Source organism: Tenrec ecaudatus, chromosome 8, assembly GCF_050624435.1.
Source record: "Tenrec ecaudatus isolate mTenEca1 chromosome 8, mTenEca1.hap1, whole genome shotgun sequence".
NCBI lineage: Eukaryota > Metazoa > Chordata > Mammalia > Afrosoricida > Tenrecidae > Tenrec > Tenrec ecaudatus.
The window spans coordinates 133,207,531-133,230,748 of NC_134537.1; the positions used below are offsets into that span (position 1 = coordinate 133,207,531).

At 39.2% G+C, this 23,218-nt stretch overlaps 1 protein-coding gene across 5 annotated transcripts in view; it reads right to left on the bottom strand.

The window, feature by feature from the left end:
• Positions 1-9,649: 9,649 nt before the first annotated feature.
• WDR17 (WD repeat domain 17) overlaps positions 9,650-23,218 on the bottom strand; it is an 88,340-nt gene continuing 74,771 nt past the window's right edge. For all 5 annotated transcript variants that reach the window (XM_075555784.1, XM_075555783.1, XM_075555787.1 and 2 more), the window contains 6 exons: positions 21,740-21,881; positions 21,315-21,417; positions 20,268-20,369; positions 12,563-12,661; positions 11,905-12,088; positions 9,650-9,769 (listed from right to left, as the gene is read on the bottom strand). In XM_075555784.1, coding sequence (XP_075411899.1) covers positions 9,650-9,769; positions 11,905-12,088; positions 12,563-12,661; positions 20,268-20,369; positions 21,315-21,417; positions 21,740-21,881 — 750 coding nt within the window. The remainder of the gene's footprint in view (positions 9,770-11,904; positions 12,089-12,562; positions 12,662-20,267; positions 20,370-21,314; positions 21,418-21,739; positions 21,882-23,218) is intronic.

Genomic DNA, 23,218 nt, shown 5'->3' on the forward strand with positions numbered 1-23,218 from the left:
TGCTATTGACACCATGTTCTTATGTGCCACTTTGGTACTGTCAATAACATCTGCATTTTTATGCACATATTACTATATCTGCAGGTCCACTTAGATAAGATAGGCTGGACAAACAATGTGAGAAGAAAATAACGGGACCAATGGTCTCGGAGGGACATGAGAGTGTGGGAGGTAGGGGAAGGGAGGAGGTGTTGGCCAACACGGGGACAAGGGAACAACGAGTGGTTCAAAATTAGTGGAGGGAGGGGATGGGAGGACTGGAAGTGAGTGACCAAGGGCAAGGTAACTGAGAGGAACTACTGAATCCAGAATGAAGGCTGAACATGATAGTGAGACGTGAGGAAAGCGAAAGGAAATAGAGGAAAGGAGTAGGAGGCATAGGGCATACATAGAAGCCTAAATACAGACATCTACATATGTAAATATATTTATGATTATGGGGGAAATAGATCTATGTGCCTATATTTATAGGTTCAGTAGTAGGGTACCAGGCGGACATTGGGTCTCGTCGCATGCATTCCCGTAATACAAGAGCACCTTGTTCAGCTAAACGGTCATTACATGATACCCACCTTCCCGACATGATCGCTGAAGACAGACGTGTGCATAAGCAAACGTGGTGAAGAAAGCTGATGTTGTCCGGCTATCAAAAAGATATAGCATCTGGGGTCTTAAAGGCTTGAAAGCAAACAAGTGGCCATGTAGCTCGGAAGCAACAAAGCCCACAGAGAAGAAGCACACAGCCTAAGTGAACACAAGGTATTGAAGGGATCAGGTAGCAGATACCAAAGAACAAAAACCATCATTGTGTGATCACCTTTCCCACATAAATGCTGAAGACAAATGTGTGCATAAGTAAGTGTGGTGAAGAAGGCTTATGGTGCCCGGCTATCAAGAGATAAGAACACCTTGGGCCTTAAAGGCTTGAAAGTAAACAATCGGCCATCTAGCTCAGAAGCAACAAAGCCCACATGGAAGCAGCACACCAACATGTGTGATCATGAAGGGCTGAGGGGACCAGGTTTCAAGCAACAAAGGTGGGGGAAAATCATATCATCATGAAGGAGGGGAGTGCATGATGGGGACCCAATACCCATCTGTAGACAACTGGCCATCCTTGCAGAGGGGTAGTAAGGAGGAGACGAGTCACTCAGGGGGCAGTGTAACAACAATGAAACTCAAAACCTTCCTCTAGTTCTTAAATGCTTCCTCCCCCGCAACTATCATGATCCCAATTCTACCTTGCAAACCTGGTTAGACCAGAGGATGCACAACAGTACAGTTGGGATCTGGAAACACAGGGAATCTAGGACAGATGAATCCCTCAGGACCAATGGTGAGAGTGGCGATACCAGGAGGGAAAGTGGGGTAGAAAGGGGGCATTGACCTTGGGGATCTACATATAACTTCTTCTCTGGGGGAAGGGTAACAGGATATTGGGTTAAGGGAGACACCAGGCAGTGTAAGATAAAGTAATAATTTATAAATTATTAAGGGTTCATGAGGGAAAGGGAAGCGGGGAGGGAGGGGAAGGGAAAAAAGGACAATGAGCTGATTCCAGGAACCCAAGTGGAAGGCGAATTATGAGAAAGATGAGGGTAACAAATGTATAAGGGTGCTTTACTCAATTGATGTATATATGGATTGTGATGAGTTGTATGAACCCCAATAAAATGATTAAAAGAACAAACCAACCAGGATCAGTAAAAGCCAGGGAAGCCTTCCTCGAGAACTTTCCAGGGGCTGCAACAAGAGTCTCGAACATACTGCGGCTGGTGCACACCATGCGAAATCTCCTCCCGTTGTATGTCAGGTCCTCACATGTCGGCACAACTAGCTACAGCACAGTGGAGAGTCATGAGAGTAAGTGTTGAACCCGTGGTTTTAGAACCAAATCTTCTGAAATTTAATTGGGGAAAAAATTGTGAGCAAAGGACTGGTTGGTATGTGCTTCCTGACGGCAGCCCTACGGCCAGGAGAATGCAGCATGGCTGCTCTTGTGCCGTCCTCAGCAAAGGCTGCAGTCTGGGTGAACTACTGAAAGGGGCCTGGTTGGGGTGCATGGTAAATTGCCTAAAAAATCAGTTTACCCGGGAGTTGACGATGTTAAGTTCCCCAAACTGAAATATGTGAACAGAGTTGTGAAAAATATGAAGTAGTCCATAGGCCTCATCACATGGTGAATGAGTAAATGGGGACCGACTGCCGGATGGTAAAAAAGAGTAGCCTCCAAAGCTTGTTGAGGCTCCTTTGAAGAAAACTGAGGTCATGAAGGATCTTTGACAGAAGGAAACATGGGGCTTCTCTAGGAGCTGCCATTGAACAGAATCTGTTCAAAAACAATTCTGGAAGAATGTTTATTATAGAAATATAAGTTAGTGTGATGTGCTGTCTATGTTCATACTAAAAAGTACTATCTCTCTTTTATACTAAATTTGGGGAATATTACAGTCAGTACTACCTATAATTAGCGCTTGAAGAGGTCATCGTTTTGATATCTAGTTGTTTTTTTGGGGGTAAATAGGGGGTGGGTAAGAGTAATGTCACAGATATTGATGGAATACTAATGGAGACATATCAACAAAGCTGGATGAACTCACTAGTCTATGCTGAAAATTTGGGAGACGGTTACATGACCAGCCAACTGAAACACATCCATATTTGTGCCCATTTCAAGGAAAGATGAACCTGCAGGGTGCAGAAAAAAATCAAGCAGTATCATTAATATCACAGGCAAATAACATTTTATGGACATGATTCAAAACAGTTGCAGCAGCATATATAGTGAGAACTGACAGAAATTCAAAGTAGATTCAGAAGAGGATGTGAGATCAGGATATTATTGCTGATGTCATATGAGTCTTAACCAATGTAGGGAATACCAGAAAGATGTTTACCTGTGTTTTAGTAACTATATATAGTAATTCAACTATGTGGATTATAACAAATTATACTTAACATTGCAAATAAGAGTGGAATCAGATTTATGCATTTGAATTATGGTGTTGTCAAAAAATACTGAAAGTGACATGGTGTGTTAGGTTGAGTTGCCTAGAGGAAAAAAAACAAACCGAGTTATACTCATATAAGTATAAGAGAAAGATTTATGCCAAGCAGTTAAAAAAAGAGAGAGAGAAAGTCATATTGCATTCTCTACACAAGACCTCTTTAAAGTGTGAGAGACAAAGATGTTACTCTGAGAACTAAGATGTGCATGACCCAAGCCATGATATTTTCAATAATCTTGTATGCATGAAAGCTAAGCAATGAATAGAGAACTGGAGTCAAATTGGTGCGTGTGAATTATGGTGCTGGCAAAAAATACTGAAAGTGCCAGTGTGTGTTAGGCTGGGTGGTCTAGAGAAACAAAAGTCCTCATGGACTGCCAAACACAAGGCGAGCAGTTTGAAACTACCAGCCACTTTTTAGGGAGAAAGATGGGACTTTGTACTCCTGTGAAGAATTAGTCTTGGAAACTCACAGGGGCAATTCTATCCTGTTCTATAGAGTTGACTTGATGGTAGTGAGGGAACCTCAGTGTTAACATTCAAATTAACTATTCCTTTGACTAAGTTATTACTTCTTTTTTTTGAAGTTATTACTTCTAATGATTTATCTTAATGGTCATAATATTTATTTCTATGATTTCCCCTAAGTGTTGGATCCCTAAACCCACCAGCCACTCCATGAGAGAAAGTTTAGGCTGTCGGCTTCCATAAAGATTTACAGCCCGAAACCCTATGTAGGGTGGCTATGAGTTGCAATTAACTCAATGGCATTGGGTAGTTGTTTATAACACAGAGCTCTGTTAGGACATTCAATGTTATAAACTCAAAGGTAGACCATCCGTTCACTCTCTGGGATCTCATGCTGTGAGAAGAAGAGTGCTCTAGTCCAGAATTAAGATTAAGTAGGAACTCAACTATCAGTCACAAGGTGGGTCTCTCCTTTGCCACAGGCAACATCTTGTCTCAAATTGCAATCATGGGTGCAGATTCCTGCTGTGCAGAGGCAGCCTAGCTCCAGCCCTGATACCTGTTCACACGTTTGGTCCTAGCCCCTTGTGGAAGTGAAGAGTCCTGACTTGGGCACATTGCTCAAGACCCTGGCCAGCTACATACCCTCACGCTTCAGCTCTCACTCACGGCTATACATTTTGGCTCCTTTTCTACACAGGATTAGTTTCTTGATATACATGGACTATTAAAGAACCAAGTGATCTGTCTTGGAAGAAGTATGGCCCAGAGTGCTCCTTAACACAAGGGTGAGGAGACTTCATTTTACATACTTTTGACATGTTGGCAGGAGAAACCAGGCCCTGGAGAAGGATATCATACTTGTTAAAGTAGAAGAACAGTGAGAAAGAGGAAGGCCCTCAATGGGATGGATTGGCACAGTGGCTGCAACAAGGGGCTAAAGCACAGGAACAATTATAGGGTGGTGCAGGGCATCAGTGTTTCATTCTGTTTTGCATAATGTCCCTCCCTATCAATTGGAACAGACTCAATGGCACCTAATAAAAACAACAGTAAGATTTTGTTTGGCAATTAAAAACATTATTTTATTAGGGGCTCGTATAACTCTTTTTTTTTTTTAAATTTTAACAATTTATTGGGGCTCATACAATTCTTTTCACCGTTCATATATATACATACATCAATTGTATAAAGCACATCTGTACAGTCTTTGCCCTAATCATTTTTTTCTCTTTTCTTCTTTTACATTTTATTAGGGACTCCAACAACTCTTACCACAATCCATACATATACATACATCAATTGTATAAAGCACATCCATACATTCCCTGCCCCAATCATTCTCAAGGCATTTGCTCTCCACTTAAGCCCCTTGCATCAGGTCTCGTACAACTCTTTTTACAATCCGTACATATATCATTTGTGTCCAGCTCATTCGTACATATATTGCCATCATCATTCTTGGTATCAGCTCCCCACTTCCCTCTCTCCCTGAATCCTTGATAATTTATAAATAATTATTATTTTATCATATCTTACACCATCCGACATCTTCTGCACCCAGTTCACTGTCCGTCCTCCAGGGAGGAGGTTACATGTAGACCTTGTCATCTGTTTCCCCTTTCTCCCTCACCCTCCCTCCACCTTCCTGATATCACCACTCTCACCACTGTTTATGAGGGGCTCATCTGACCTGGATTTCCCGTATTTCCAGTTCCTATCCATGACAGTGTACATCGCCGCGCCGGTCCAGCCGGTTATGTAAGGTAGAATTGGGATCATGATAGTGGGCGCGGGGGGGGGGGGAGAGGAAGCATTCAAGAACTAGAGGAAAACTGTATGTTTCATTGTTGCTACACTGCACTCTGACTGGTTCGCCACCTCCCCATAGCCCTTCTGCAAGGGGATGTCCAATTTCCCCCAGATGGGTCCTGGGTCCCCACTCTGCATTCCCCCTCATTCACAATGCTATGGATTTTTTTTTTTTTGGTCTTTGATGCTTGATACCTGAGCCCTTCGATGCCTTGCCATCTCACAGGCTGGTGTGCATTTTCCATGTGGGCTTTGTTGTTTTTCAGTTAGATGGCCCCTTGTTTATCTTCCAGCCTATGGGGCCCCAGACTCTATATATTTTGACAACTGGGCACCAACAGCTTTCTTTACTGCACTTGCCTATGCACCCGCTTTGTCTTCAGCATTCGTGTCGGGGTAGGCTGGTATGCTTCTTCCTTGTGGGCTTTGTTGTTTCTTAGCTAGATGGCTGCCTGGTTGTCTTCAATCCTTTAAGACCCCTGATGCTATATCATTTGATAGCCGAGCACCATCAGTTTTGTTCGCAACTTTTGCTTATGCACCCACTTTGTCCTCAGTGATCTAGTCGGGACAAGCCAGTGTGTTTCTTCCATGTGGGTTTTGTTGTCTCTTAGCTAGATGGCTGCTTGTTTATCTTCAGGTCTTTAAGACTTCAGGTGCTATATCTTTTGGTAGCTGGGTACTATCAGCTTTCTTCACCACATATTCTTGTGCACCCATTGTCTTCAGCGACTTCAGGTGCTTTATCTTTTGGTAGCCGGGCACCATCAGCTTTCTTCACCACATTTGCCTGTGCACTCATTGTCATCAGGGATCGTGTTGTTTGGCAATTTTTAATTCCTTTTGGGTCTTCCTTTGGACTTCTTCCAGTGAATTAGCCAATGCCTGTCTTCTAAATTTACTGGGATAGATACATGAATGTTTACAGTACTCCATCAACTTGTTGAAACATTTCATTGGTAACTGTGGTAGTTGCATAATTTCATGTAAACTTGAGGGTATTAAGAATGAAGGGGTGGAATCTAGCCTGTCAATCAGGTAACAACCTGAGGATGCCTCCTTGTAGACATGGCCTTCTTAGGAGGATTCAGGGAACTTCTATCTCTGCCTTGCTCTTCCTGTTGACAAACCACTCAGATGTGCTGAGACTTTCAAGAACTTTCTCTCTCTGCTCCCCCAGAGCTCGAGGAGGCACATGAAGACCCGCACCAGTGCTGTGATGCTTCCGCCATTGTATCCACAGACTTTACACCCACTTGCCTGTGATCTACCTGCAGTTTGCATCATTGCATGTGCTGTGTATATCTGGAGAGATGAATGGACTAGTATTGGACTTATGGGCTAATATAGGACTTAAGGACTTGATGCGGATGGGCTGCGGTGTTTTTCTTGATATACAATTGCTCTTTGATATAAAGCTCTCTCACACACATACATGAGAGTCAATGAATTTGTTTCTCTTGTCGATTCGACCGAACACAGCAACCATACATTTCCTGGAGCCTTGTTTTTCATTGTCTTCAAAGAAATCTGGACTTCTTTCTTCAGTACCATTGTGTTTTTGATTATATGCTACCCATTGAAATGACTGAATGTCACCTTTTTGTGTGTGTGTTTTTTTGTGCATCCCTTCTAACTTCTTTTGATGCTCCATGCATCATTCAATATTTTGCCTAGAGAATCATTAATTAATGTTGACATTTGAGACTTGGATTTTCTATTCAGGTTTTTCAGTTGAGTTTGTTCTTCCCTTTATTTTTCTGACTCCATTCTTTGCACATTCATCTTAGTGATTTACTCTGTCTTCTCCACCTGCCTTTGGGAATCATAAGGTCAGCCATCCCTTGCCTCTCTCAGGCACCCATTGTTTCTTCCATTTGTTTTAACTATTCCATGTTCAAGAGCAAGTTTACTCTCATATCACACTTACCTTGATCTTTTCTTTATTTTTTGTTTCTTCTCATGATGATGTTCTTCACGCCATCCCACAGCTTGTCTGTTCTTTAGTCACTAGTGTTCATTAGCAGCAAATTTGTTCTTAAGATGGTCTCCAAATTCAGGTGGGATATACTCAAGTTTCCACATTGGCTCTTGTGGACCTGTTTGAACTTTCTTCACCTTCAACAAACTTGATGGTTTGTTTCACAGTCAGCCTCTGACCTTGCTTAGGCTGACAACATTGAGCTTACTATTGCCAGTTTCCACATTTAAAGTCAATGTGATTTTTCTGTATTCTGTCTAGGGAAGTCTGTGTATATCGTTGCCATTTGTGTTGTTGAAAAAAGGGTATTACAAATGAAGAGGTCATTGATCTGGCAAAATTTCAATATGTGACCTCCAGGTTTCTATCGCCAAGTCATTATTTTCCAACTACTGATTTTGAACTACTGGTTCTTTCTCTTCGTTTCCAATGTTGCATTGCAATGAAAAAAAAAACAAAAAACAAAACCCAGTGACAAAAACTCCATGGAGTGATACCACCTGATCACAACGCCAACGCTGCAGGGCAGGAGAGAAGCCCCCTGGTGAGTTTCTGGGACTGTAGCGGTCTACCAAATAGAAAGTCCTGCCGTTCTCGGGAAGAGTGGCTGGTAGTTTGGAATGGATTTTCTTCATCACAGCCCAATACAAAACCATTATGCCATGGGGATACTACTAATTTCTGTTCGCCCAATCACCAGTCATTTGCAAAGTCTATTGATTATATGTTTAAACGAGTTCAGACTGAATAAGTCGGTAGATTTCTTCAATTTATCACTGGCCATAGTGGTTGCTGCACAAATTTGAATGAGTTTTTTTAAATAATTATTGGTCTTTCTTGTAGGTCTATACATATTGTCCTGCCATAGACAGCATTGCACATCAAGACATCTTGTTTGATGAGGAAAGTGATACCATTCCTCTTCAATTTGTCATTCTTGATTATCTGATTCAAAATGGCTGACACAATATTATGTGTCCAATTTTATTTTTGACAACTTGCAATTTTCCAAGATTCACATTTTGTACATTCCTTGTTCCAATTAGTCATTAAAGTGTACAGTTATTATTTTTTTTCCATTTTGAGGTGTGCCTCTTCAGGAAATCCAAGTCCTGAAAGCTCTGCTCGATTCCTGTAATGAAGGGCAGCTCCGCTTCGGGGATGCAGCTGGTATGCCTTTCCCCCGGGAGGGGACATCTCCTGGAAATCTTCTATGGGACAATCTTCTGCTGCCATTCCTAAGATCGTCATGGCTCTTCTCTCAGAAGTGCACGGCCTCTTCCTTTTTCCTAGTTTGTTGTCAGTCTGTAAAGTCCTCTAAAACCGTCCACCGTGGGTGACCTGCTGCTATTTCAAATACAGGTAGCAAAGCTACCAGCAGCATAGTACAATAGACTGACAGACAAATGACGAAAATAAATACAAAATATAAATCAGTTTCTAATCAAAAAGCTTGTTTAAGGAAGTTTTGAAGATATTTTAAATGTATAAATTTAAAGAATTATTCTAGTTATATGACCTCATTACTTAGTCAGATAAAAACATCTACATGGTAAATTATGTAAAAACAACTTGAGTATTAGAGTATACTTTTATGCATACTAGACATTATTTTTATAAATTTAAAAACCATGTATTTTGTCAAATTGACATACTTATAATCACATATAAGGCTACTTATAATTTTATACTTTTAATAAACTGTTCTTAATTACATTTACATTCCAAATTTCAACTATTTCATTTACTCAAAGAATATTTGAACTTAATTTTGATAAAATAATTATGTTTTAAGGAAGCTAATAAAATATTCCATTTATTATGTATATCCATTAATAAAACCTAAAATCCATTAATCCATACTCACCTTTAGACATAATAAAAGAGTTATTGCCGAATGCAAATTGGAATACCATTTTGACTACATATTGTTTCCACACCCAATTTTCTTAATGCTTATTTAACTATTATAATTAGCCAGTTGAAATTCAGATGAAAACTTGGTAATATTTTCTTTTATTTTTAAAATAAGCATTTTATTGTGTATCTATTTATGAAATTTATAATTGGAAAATTAATAAATGTCATCTAAACCAATGATTTATTATGCATTTAATAGAGGACAAGATAGGTGCCTGTTAACTTGAGGATCAATGTAAATACCTTATGTTTTCTTATATTTTATTAAGAAGACACTTAATTTCCCTTTAAATTACATAAATATTTTATTTTTGCAAATGAAGGCGTGAAATCAACTCTCATTTCCCACAGTTCATGCGTCCCCTCATTATTTGGTTTAAGACAACCAAGATTAAGGTAGTTCTAATGCTAGAGAATTCATTCTTCTTTTACAAAACAAGTGACCAGGGAGAAAAATGTATCAAAATGGATTAAGTCGTATTCCAGTCCCTAGAGGTGAAAATGGATTCACTTTAGCCCACATCAGTGCATCATTCAATGAGATAGCCGATTTTCCATCTTCAAGAAAAAATACAGGGCCCTGTAGAATAGAGTTGGAGAGAAAGGAAGATGAGATCATAAGTTTGAAACATAACTTGAAGCTTCCAGAAGCAAAATCATACTAAAAAGACATCACTGATGATATTTAGGCAATCTTAATTGGAGATGAAAGATTCATGAAAAATTAGTGTTTTTGAACTACCACTAAGCAGAACATAATTTTCAAGTATGTCATCGTGCCCTGATGTGTTTCCCAATAGAATGTAACATCATAACTTGAATTTATATAATACAGGTGTCACTAATGAGAAGGGAGATTGTGAATAGATTAATTGCTATAAAAAGTAATTTTTATAAAAGTATATTGCCTAGTTACAGACTTCAATATATATTATAACTTTAATCAGATAGCCTGTCAATAAAACTTGGGGAGTTGTTTAAACCAGACAACTTGGTACCTACTTTCCAGAAGATTAAAATGTATTTTTCAGGGTGTACATGTATGTGGATACGTATGCAATCATTAATTTACTGGTATATTTAAAATTTAGTTATGGCATAATTTTTCGGAAGAATTTATCACTCATCTGTTAAAACAGAAAACACAATTTAAAAAGCATGGGCTATAGCACAAACTTTCATTTATTAATTATTGTCTAAGTTTATTACACTGTCAAAATTTCAAGTGATATGACTTATTGTTAGACAATTATTTCTAGATACTAAAATATTGGTCATAGTTGCAGGCAAAGTGGATAGCTTTCTATAGTTGACATTTTATAATTATAGCCAAAACTTATTAACTTCATGTTGAAACAAACAATACTGGGAAAGAGTCGCACACCATCTAACATAATTGTACCTTATTATGTAGTAAACAATTCGCAGAGCCTCTCTGGAGTGCACATTGAATAGAGAGGTTAGACAGCATGCGAGGTCATTTGGCTACTCCGATGGAGAAGAGAGACGGGAGAGAATAGAAAGAGAAAAGAAAGCTGCCACCAACTCGGGATATGTTTGTTTTGTTTTGTTACCAAAGACACACCCTGAAGTGTCCACGTGATTTCTGCTCTTAGTTATAAGCTACTGAATATTTTGCTCTGCAGTTTTATATCTGATAAAGAAATAGATAATAAGGGAGATGAGGTCAAGGAGTCCAGGAAGGAAAAGAGTGTATGGAAACTGATTGTGGAACAAGTGTACAGTACTGCTTGATGTGATTGAACTATGGAAGGCCATGGTATATGTATTAACTCCCAATCAATAATACATTTTTGAAAAGAAATAGATTAGAAACTTTGTTTGGGGATATGCTTGTTGGTTCTAAACACCTAAGCAGCATGCAGTGACAAACTGATCAACAATTTAGGTTTACATTCGTAGCAAACAATTTATTTTGCGTGGTCGTACAAGAAAAACCACCTTTTCCACTGGCTTGCCAGGCCAGCATTTGAAATTTAAATACTGAATTTTGAACACTTTCTAGTGAAGAATTTACTTAGTAAAATGGACCTGTGATTCAGAGGTGAAGGTGTTTTAAAATCACTCTGCAGTCTCACTGAGCATTTTCATGGGGATTCAGTTTTGTTTATTTCAGGGTCCTGGTCCTAAAATGACTAAGGCCTCTTTATTTACTTGAGGAAATGGTACTACTGGGCCACACTGAGAAGCTCGGGTGTTATTTGTGGTCATTAAGGTTGAATGTTCAACACCATTCGAGGGGACTTAGCCATCTCCATGAAGGATCCCAATACTGAATCACTGAAAAGTTCATCACTCCAAATGTAAAAATATGCCTAACACACCAAAGAAATATTATACATAAATCAACTCTGTTTTGTTTATGCTCATCAAACACAAATGAAGGCTAGAAACGTAAGTTTACTCTACCGAGATGTAGCAGTTTAGACTTGTGTCGGTTGTTGCATTAGCTCCTTTATTTAACTGCCATTTCCATTACTGTGAGGACCTATTTGTATTTAAAAATGCATTCATACATGCAACACGAATTGCTTCTATGACAATGGTCACTACATTGAGGGTTTCAACTTATTTTAAGGGGAAAAAGGACATAGTTGGTATCTACCTTAGGGTTATTTTAAGAACATGTTTAAAATCAATGAAATAAATAAAAATGAAGGAAATGCACAAGTAGTGCCCGATATTAGACTGTACCTGAATTTTTAATCCCGTAAGACAAGAGTTGTGGATGTCAGAATGACTTGGCAGATTTGACCCAGTCACATAATCTGGTCCAATAATTCCTTTGAGTGGTTCTTCTTTTATTCTCTTCAGCAAAGTTGAATAAATCATTCTTTGTGACTCAGAAGGGGGTGTATATGAAGATTCTTCTGTTAATCTATGTTTTCAACAGATGTTAAAATTTCATTTTTGTGAAATCGTAGAATTGTTGATGTCGACATTAGAAACAGTCCCTGATGATTATTTATATGCTCTTTCTGGATGAGACAGGAGTCCTGGTGACACCATGGGCTAGGCTTTGGGCTGCTAACTGAATAGGTAGCTGGCTCAAATCCCCTAGCGGCTCTGTGGGAGATCGATTAAGCTGTCTGTTCCCATAAAAGTTTATGGTCTTGGAAACATCGACCAGGGGTTGCTATGAGTCAGGATTAACTCAATGGCAGTCAAATTTAGACTTGATTTATAACTGACTTTAGAAATACAGGAAGAGCAGCATAGTGAACTATTGCTGAAAATGTTGTCAACATAATTTCATTAAAATCAATAATAAAATAGCACACACTTCCAACAAGTTCATCTATAATATCAGTAAGTATTTTCACATCCCAAACTTTACATCGCATATACTCACTGGTTGATGTGCTGCGTACAAGCTCTCCAGGCATCCAATTCCTTAGAGAGATGTTCAATTTGTAAAGGTACTGACACCTCCCTACGCTTTAAAAGTTGGCTGAAACATGCAAAAGAGAAATTAATGTTTTATATTAAAGGTTAAGGTATCATAAAGGTAAATTAATAACTATACTTTTAAATTTAATAACAATTGTTTCAAAATATAGTATATATATGAGGAGACTTCAAAATGTTTGTGGAAAAATGGAATCAAAGATGAAAATAAACAATACCAACTTTATTGCTAATCATAAGTTCAGCCAACATCAAGACACTTTTGCAAGTGATCCATCCTGGGAATTTAATCAAGTCAATGACGTCTTTTTCTTCTTTTATTTTTGCATTCTTAACAGAAGGAAAATAGGAGCAAAATGTTTTGAGCAAAAGTGTTGAACATTCCCCCATACTGTTTCCGGGATCTTTGCTCTTGATCAGTTTGCTTTGGCTGTGGTTGAACTGCCACTACTTCTTAGTAGTCATTGTTTTGTGCTTTGTCTTCAGGAAGGACCTGCTTCAATTCAACTCCTGTTCCAATTCTTCTGAGAGTGCTTGAGGGTTTTGATCACACTTCCCCCCCCCCCAATAGTTTTACTGGCACATAATTTACATGTCATACAATTGAACAGTTCAATAGCTTAATCAGATCAAAGGAATTTGTGCAATCACCGTGACATAAATCTTAGGGCCCTCCCCACACCCATGATTAAATTGTCTTTCAGTGAGTTGTGCAATTACAGTCAGTTCTAGTGCTCCCTCCCCCCTCACTATTTACTTCAGCATTCTTTTTCCCTCCCTGTCTCCCATCGTCCACCTCTGCATTCCTTTGTATCGGTTATTATCATTCTGCATCCAGTCCTTCTGTTCGCCACAGCTGGGAAACCCAGTGAAAACCAAATCACACTAAAGTGATAAGGGTAAGGTCATAATAGGATAAAAACAAAAATACAAATGATGTGTCAGTGGGAGACGACCCCCATCAACATTCAAAAATCCAGGGAAGAAATTTCTGTCATGGAACAACTAAGAGATACTTGCACCCAGTACAAATTCAGGACATGTCTATTGGGAGGTCAACTGACCAAGTGTCAAGTTCGATCCAGCGTAATCCAGACTACAAAGGCTGTTCGCGATTCTTGCCTTTGGTTAGAGTGGATCTGCCAGCGAGTGTCTGACTAGCTACTATGCAGATGAATTTTGGGCTCCCACTGTCCTCCATAGCCTTCTACACATTGGGTGTTCATAATTTTACCTCTGCTACCTTTCTCTTCAACATGAATCACACATGAATCACAACATGAATAACACATGAATCAACATGTGCTTCTTTCTGAGGACTTAGTTAACTACTTAGATGGCTGCTTGTTTGAATACACGTCTTTAAGACTCCAGACACTATTCTGATTGATAGCTGGGCACCACCTACTTTTTTCAGGGCACTTTGCTGTAGCACCCTTATCTTCAATGATCATTTCATGAAGGTAAGTATCAAGCAGGGTCACGATGTAAGAACTAATTGTTAAGTTGGAGCCAGGATTTAGTGCTAGCCCAGAACTTATTCCTGGATTTGTGCTTTTATTTTTTTTAATTATTTTTAATTTAAAAAATTGTCTGTGACTTGGGAGTGAATACATATGTAATATAATTTCATATTTCAATCAGATCAGACATAATTGTATAATTGCTTTCATAATCAGTCTTCAAACATACTTTTCCTTCATGGACTTCTGACATCATCGCCTCCTTCTCTCCCCCAGCCCTCTAAATCATCACTCTTGTTATATTTTCTTTCTCTTTAGGCTCAATGTCCCTGGGTTTCATTTACTGAGAAACAAATAACACAGCTTCAAGTGGGTGACCCCCAATGGCAGAGCACGTCTGAGATACACTCTTTATATACACGGGCATAAGCAAAATATAACAATGGCCATCGCTGGATTGCCAGAATAATGTGCATCTAAATATGGCATGCAGGGTATTGATTTTCAAGGCCTTGTTTGTCTGCCAACCAACAGTATGCCACTTTTGTACAGCTGTCTTCTGCTTCCTCAGGCAGCATGTGTTTTCTGTCTTAAGTTTTCAGGTTACAAATGTGTCTGAGGTAGAGTCCAATTCACTCAGTGGGGTTCCCATATGGGGTCTCACTGATGCTGCCTCTGGAGCATGCTGTATTCTTCAGCCCCTGACCTGGTTTCCTGGGATACACCCAGATGTCCTAGGTCAATTCTGCCCACCTGCTGCATGCCACTAAAGACCCTCCCCACCTAATGTTCCCAAGAGTATCCTCAGTCTCCCCATCACCCCCTCCTAGAGTTCAGCCGTCCCACCCCGTCCCTCCCCTCAACAGACATGCACCTGTGGTCCTCCCCGACCCCCACCAACTTGACTGTGCCCTCTCCCCACTCTTGCATATCCCCAATCAGTAAGCCTCATCTCTCTGACAAGGCTGCCTCCCTCTCTGGGGGACCTCACCCCAGATCCACTTGGCTACTACTCAGCAGACAGCATCCTCCTCCCTTTGATCCCAGCTGTGGTGAGGTGCCCTCTGGCCAAGTGCCCCACACTATACTTCCTGGAGTGGATGTTGTGTGCGTCCTTAGCACTGGTCTGACTCTTCACCAGGCTTGCTGGTCTCTGGCCATAACATTGGATGCCTGCCAGCTTGAGCTTGTGCCTGTTCTGCTGCTTGTTCTTACCGCAGAGGACTCAGACACTGTTTGTCCTCTGGGATTGACTAAGTTCACTCAGCATAATGTGTTCCAGATCCCTCCACGCGTTGAGGTGTTTCATTGTTGTTTTTTAGGGAACAGAGTATTCCATGTGTGTATGCACCAGAGTTGTTTTTTAATCCACTCTTCAATTGATGAGACTTTAGGCTGTTTCCAGGCTCTGGCTCTTGTGAACTATGCGGTGATGAACACGGGGGAGCAAACATCTATTTGCGATCTGTTTCTTATTTCTTTGTCTATCCTGTGCTTCTTCCCTCTCCAGACGAAGTTGGTAATCATGTTTCCATTTCTTTGGAGAATGATGCTGGGATTTGAAATGGGATTGCATTGAATCTGTACAGTGCTTCAGGTAATATTGACATTTTCACAATATCAAGATTTCCGATCCACAAACATGGAACGCTCCTCCATTTGTATCAATCCCTCCTGATTTCTTGTCGTAATTTCTCTAGGTTTCTTCATACAGGTCTTTAGTTTTTTTGGTTAGGTTTATTCCTAAGTATTTCAGTTTCTGCATGGCTGTTGTGAATGATACTGTTTCCTTGATATTTTTTACAGTATCTCCATCACCGGTAGATAGGAAACCAATGGATCCCTGCTTGTTAATTTTGTATCCTGCTACCCTACCAAACTCCTTCCTTGTTTGTAGTAATCCTATTGTGGACTCCTTGGGATTCTCAAAATATAAAAACATATTGTCTGAAAATAGTGAAGTTTTCACTTCTTCTTTACCTAATTACACTCCCTGATCTCTTGCTGTTGTCTTATGGCACTGGGTGGGCTTCCAGCACAATGTAGAATAAAAGTGGGGATTTGGGACATTTTTTCCCCTTATTTATTGAAAATGTCTTCAGCTTTTCACTTTGTAATGACGGATTATGTTTTTGATATGTTGTTGGATTGTGTTGGCCAAGATTTTGTTGAGGATTTTTGCAGTCATGTTGATGAGGGACATCAGTCTGTAATCGTTTGTCCTTGAAGGGCCCTTGCCTGATTTGGGTCTCAAGGTCATGCTGGCTTCACAGAATGAGCTTGTCATATGTTCTATGCTCCGTAGGGCTGCTGTCAGCCTTCTCTGAATGCTTGGTCGAATTCCACTGTGAAGCCATCTTGGCCGGGGCTTTTGAAGTTGGGAGATTCTTGATTATCTTATCTATTGCTTCTTTTGCTATGGGGTCATTCGAGTTCTTAATGTCTGGATGTGGTAATTTAGGGGGAGAGTGTTTTTTCTAGGGATTTTTCCATGTCTTCCAAGTTATCGAATTTATTAACAGGCAGTTTTTTTTGGTAATACTGTGTTATTAGACGTTCCCCCCCCCCCATTTGTATCTGTTGTGGCTTCCCTGTTTCATCCCTAACTCTTGATATTGACATCTGCTCCTTCTTTTCCTTTGCTAAATTTGCTAGTGGTTTGTTGATTTTGTTAATCCTTTCAAAGAACAAGCTTCTTGTTTTGTGATTTTTTTCTATTGTACTTCTGTCTTCCTGTTCATTTATTTCTGTTATAATTTTTATGTGTTCTTTCCTTTTGCTCTTTGAGGGATTATGCTTTTGTTTCTGTTCTGTTTACTGGAGGTTCTGTGTCAAAGGGCTGCCCATGATTCTCTCCTCTGCTTGTTCTGTGTACATTTATTGCAAAAGAGTGACCTCTGATAACCACTTTTGCTGGGTACCATAGGTTTTAGTATGTTGTGTTATCATTCTCATTAGTTTCTAGGAATTTCCTAATTACCCCTCTAATTTGGACTATTACTCATACCTCTTTGAGCAGTGAATTGTTGAGTCGCCCAGTTATTGTCTTTATTTTTCTATCCTTTCTATTTTTTATTTCCAGCTTAATACAGTAGTGGTCAGAGAAAATGGATAGAATGATCTCTATGTTTTTGAATTTTCTCAAGCCTGCTCTATGTCCCACATGTGGTCTATTCTAGAAGGTGAGCCATGCATATTGGAGAAGAATGTGTATATCTATATTTTTTTTATGAAGAGCTCTATCAGTATCCATGAAGTCGAGTTGATCAATTGTCTTGTTCAGCTCTTCTGTTGTTTTATTGATTTTCTGACCTGTTCATTTATCATTCTTTGAGAGTGGTATATTAAAATGACCTATTACAATTCTTTCTTCTTTACCAGTTATACTCCCTCGATCTTTTACCATTGCCTTATGGTACTGGCTAAACCTTCCAGCACAATGCTGAATAAAAGTGGGGACAAGGGACATTTTTATGAGGATTTGGTTGATGAATTCTGAAGGCCTTTCATTGGATGCACACAAGTTTATTATGGTCATATTTTCTTGGTCCCTTGACCCCTTGAGCAATATATAATGCTCATTAATTTAACTTTTGCACCTTGAGATTTATTTTAGCAGAGTTTAATATTGCCACCCTGATTTTTGTTGTTGTTGTTTTGTTTTGCTGCCAATAGTTGGTAGATTTTCACCAACCTTTGAATCTCAGTCTGTTTTTGTCTGAGTTTAAGACGCTGTTCACACTTTTAAATGAGCTGACACCAAGGGCTCAAGTAGAAAGAAAATATTTTGAAAATAATGATGGCAAAAAAGGTACAAATGTACTTGACACATGGGTGGATGTATGGATTGTGACAAGAGCTGTCTGAGCCCTCTATAAAATGACTGAAAAAATTTTTTTCAGCTGCAGGCTCTACTCTTGGCTGCAGCTGATCCAGGCACAATAATTTTTGGTGACCACTGAGTGGAAATTTGCAAATTATGAATGATTTCACCATTCTTTTCCCCAAGCTTTGCCACATATTTTATGCTCATTCTTGCTTCCACTTTAACAAAAGTCATGCTGATGTGGTTGGGGTTCCTTTCAAATTAGTATATTTTTAAGTGCTACAAACTAGATCTTGTCCAGACATAGGAGAACAAGTTTATTTCACTCATTGCCACTAACATTTTTTTGTATGTTAATAATTTATTTCCAAGGCAATTCTGATTCCAAGCAACCCTAGAGTTTAGGGTAGAACTTCTCGTGGGTTTCAGTGAGGGAGGAGTCTTTAGGAGGTAGGGTAGACAGCAAGGATTACAAACAAATTATTCATTTGTATGTTTATCATTTAATTACATGGCAATTCAAGGTCGTTCAATAAATAATGGATGAATGGCTGAGTGAGTGAGCGGATAAATAAATGAGCTTTTTAATGTTTGGAAATTATTATATAAATCAAGTGGAGTTGAATAATAGCTATATGCTGCTGCTATATTGTACAACACATGCTTTATATTAAAAAGAAGTGAGAAAACTGTCATAGTTTAGAAGCTGCACTAAAAACTGTCTAACTAAAATACTCAGTTTCTTATATTGTTTCAAAGTATTATTACAAAATTCTGGCTAGAAACCAGAAGTTACCAGCTTTTGGTAAGAAACAATCATAAAGCCTTAAACAGGACTTGCATTACTGAATAAAAGGTCTTGTTAGGAGAAATTAGCCAGGGTTCTCTACAGAAACAAAATCAAGATGCTCATGGTTATATACAAGAGGACAGGTGTATACAGCGAGAAGGAGTATAACAGCTAATTCATCAACACAGCAGCACAGAGGGTTCAGGTCAACTCATTTCCTTGGAACAGTTAATATATTGGAAGCACTTTAACTTACATAGGATGCTTGGCCCAAGGTCAAGGAAGCACACAGGGGAGTCCTCCCTTGGGCAAAGCAAGCAGAGTCTGCCCACAGGCAGCACACAGCAGGGTAGGTCAGCAACAGTCAGTAGCTCTGGAGCTTAGCAAAGCAGGCCTGGATGGGTTATCCAATGCAAGCAATGCAAGGCAATAGGAACCACCAGCCTCGAGCTTAAGCGCTGTATACACCAGCTGTGTGGCAAAGCAGGTCTCCAAGGAGCCAAACTCTAGCAACATGATCCATGGGTTGGTTTGGCCCACAGGTAGTGTAGCTCACAGGTTGAGGCAGAGAAGCAAGTAAAGCAGCACCACACTCCAGGGTGGTCTGATCACCAGAGAGCAAGAGAGATGGGGATGGGCCTTGCAGAACCATTTATCTCTTTGCCCTCCAATACAACTGCAGCCTGATTAATCCCACATGTTCCTATTGGCAAAATAAACTTAACCATCAAAGAGGGCTTTACCATTTACTCTTAATCCTTTCCTGTTTAGAGTGCAGATATATTATATGGAAATATAGCAGCTATCTCGTAAACTATGGGCAACTCAAGTAAGAGAAGAGAAGCCAAGAAGGCAGAATCGAAAGGAAGGATCAAAGTGTCAAGGATTTTGCTTTTGCTTTGGGTCTACGATCAGTGCTCACGGAGGCCCAATCAAGAGATCAAACAACAAATTGCATTGGGTAAATTCGCTGCATAAACCTCTTTAAAGTGTTGAAGAACTAGGATGTCACTCTGAAGTACTAAGGTGGGCCTGAGTCAATACATGGTATTTTCAGTGGCCTCATATGCATGTGAAAGTTGGATACTGAATAAGGAAGACCAAAAAGAGTTGATGCATTTGAATTGTGGTGCTGGCGAAGAATATGGAAAGTGCCACGGAGGGCCAAAAGAACAACGAGATCTGTCTTGAAAGAAGTACAGCTGGAATGTTCCTTGGAGATAAAGATGGCAATATTTCACCCGATGTACTTTGCACATGTATGGTCTCAGGAGAGGTCAATCCTTGAAAAAGGACATCATGTTTGGTAGCGGGGCAGCACAAAAGAGGAAGAGCCACAACAAGATGAATTGACATAGTGACTGTAACCATTGTGAGGATGGTGCAGGACAAGGCCATGCTCCATCTGCTATCCATAAGGTCTCGGTCATTCTAAACTGACTGGATAGCACTTAACAATAAGTGAATGAATGGTGCGTTTGCTGCCTTTTATTATTCACTTACAGCTTATTCATCCTAGTGAAAAGAAGTCTCATAATTTAATGATAGTAAGAGAAATTATTGATTTTACCTTGTGTATTCATAAAGTGCTGGAACAATGCTTTGGTACTGTCTTCTGATAGCCAATAATGCACCAATATAACCATACAAGATAAGCAACTCATTTCGAGCTCTAGAAAAAAGGTTTATTTTTTATTTTAAATGCACATTTGAGATATACAACACTACTTATTTACATATAGTCATTCATTTATATCTCTATGTTTTAATTAGTGACATTTATGGACAAATGCTTGGAAAAATTTCAAAATATTGCAACTTTTTAATATTCAATTATTTAGGCATTCATGTGTATGCTATGGCATTAACCATAATTAATATTAAAAGTCTTTAAACAGTATTGAACTCCATTCCTTCCTGTTTTCCCCTCTCCTTGGAGTCTTGCTTATGTCATTTCCCTAAGTATGCCTCTTAGATAGGGATTCCTGGTATATTAGGTAGGTTCCAAGAAGCAACAACAAATATCCATTGCACTGCCTTATAGAAGTTTGTTCAAATTGCTCCGGCTTCTGGGTAATCAATTATGCACAAATATTAAAAATAGGCTAAGTCTCTCTTGAAAATTACATGAGTGTTTGGTGCTTTTAAGTATAGGGACAACTGTGCCTTTAAATGTCAATCGATTTCTAGGGCAGGGGGTGGGTGGGCTCGGGGATATGTATATATATTGCTTTCCAGTACTCAATTTCCCATAAGACAAGTGCGATGCTTTCCACACAGTCACTATTTAATAAGGTCACTATTTAATAAATATGACCACCATTTGTTTGGAGACATGTGGTTTAAAACCATCTCGAAGCTTCAGCTAGTATATATGTTTGTGTGCAGGTGACTGTACGCATGTGCACACATTTACAGATATGCATACACTGGATATTTCTAACTGAACTCCTTGGATTTAGTATTTATCAAATTGATCTCTCTATTTTTAGTTAAGATTATAATAAATAAATATGTATTTATGTACAGATACGGTAGAAAATTATCCCATTTATTTCTCTGAATATCAAAACCAACACATAGGTTCATCTATGTATTTCAGAGAAAAAATACTCACACAGTACATGTATGCAGGACTAACTTCTCAGTACGAATATAACTCAGTAGGTCAAGAACAGGGTAAATGGTGTCCAAGTTCCAGTCTGAACTACTGATGTACTCTGGCAAAATAAAATCAAGTACAAGATTACTCTAAACCATAGTATCAAAAATTGTTCCCTAATTTTAACTTATGAAATTGTTTCCTTGCTGAGCTGACTCCTCTTTCTCCGCATTCCCTAGATTACAAGTAATTGACCCATCCATCTTCTCTCAGGTTCCTACAATACTAAAATCAGCAGGGGTATCATATATAATATCAGCAATCTCTCAATTTTTCATTTAGGATGGCTAGCCCTTATTAAGATTTTAAGGATTATCATTTTAATAAAAAGACCATATAAACAAATAGATTTTAAACTCTATTACCAACTAGGAACTTACCTTTAATGAAAGCAATGCCAATAGGAAGGGCTTTTTCAGGTTCTTGACTTAACAGGTAATTCTTTATAGCTTCAAATACATTGCCATTTGCATGGGCCGTCTCAGCTAACTGCAAACATTCTTCCACCGTGGGTAGCTTGCACTAGAATACAATCAGTTTGGTGACAGTATTACTAACCTTTACAGGAACAAAAAGTAAATGTAAGTGCATATTTCAAACAAATCTAATACTTTTTCTTTCTAAAGGTTGCCCAAAAGAGCTTTAAATGAGATTATCTATTTTGAGAACATACACATTGTGGTAGTTACATAATTGGCTGTTAATTTGAGACTTAGGATTGTAGGGGTGGAGTTTAGTCTGTCAAGCTGGTTGCAGCTTGATGACCTCATTTGGCGCCACTAAGGAGATAAATAGCTCAGTGGTGGTGGGACACACACCTACCCTCTGGGAGACATCCCTGGGGAGAAGACACATGGAGTTACGCTAGAGCCCTGGAGCTGAAGGAGCCACATGGAGAGCCCTGCCAGCCCTGAGATGCTTCTACTGCCACTGGATCTACAAAACTTTCCACCCAGTTTCCTGTAATTGCCATGCATTCATTATCATTGCATGTGTTTTGTGAGTCTGAAGAGGAATTTATAGACTGGTATCGGACAAATAGGCTAATATCGGACTTATAGACTTTATCTGGACTGGGCTGGGGTGTTTTCTCAAATTAAATTGCTCTTGTATATAAAGCTCTTTCTTCTATACATATGAGTGTCTATGAATTTGTTTCTTTAGTCTACCCAGACTAACACATCATATAAAAGTAAGATCTAAGAACAAGAAATGGTGCCATTAGCTAATGAGACCACACTTTTTCATCACACAAACACTCCATGAAAGAGGGGAAAGTAAAGCAATCCATCCTGGTTGTAATATTGGAACTACTACCTGAAAATGTGATTTAGCCAAACCAAAAAATCAGATTGGCTAAATTAGAACTCTGTTATTTTTGACGTTGAATGTTGTAAAGCTAGGAAGTGTCCTTTTATATGTCAACACTATAATTTACTTTCACTTGGCCTTTAAAGCAAATTCCTTTATTTCAAGAAAAAAGACAAAAAAATCTTAAATTTTTCAGTTGGTGTTATGCCACACACTGCAGGTTACAGTCCATGAAGTTTCACTGTAAAATGAAAAGCAATGGTGACTATGTCCCAACACCTCCCCCCCAACCCACCGTTCAAACTGATTGCAGGCATCTTTCAGTTATATTACTCTGCTTCCATAATTCCATGAGCAGGAATGAAGTTACCTTCTATATTCTAAAAGGTTTATGATTTTAAGTGCTAATATTTCTATGTTTGTTTGCTCTTAAGCAACACTGATAGTTAGTGCTTTGTCTCACCAGTTTTGGGCAGCCACTGAGATTGAGTTTTCCAGTATCTTGTGTGGTGGCTCCTGATGATGTATGTGGCTCATCTCTTTGAGTG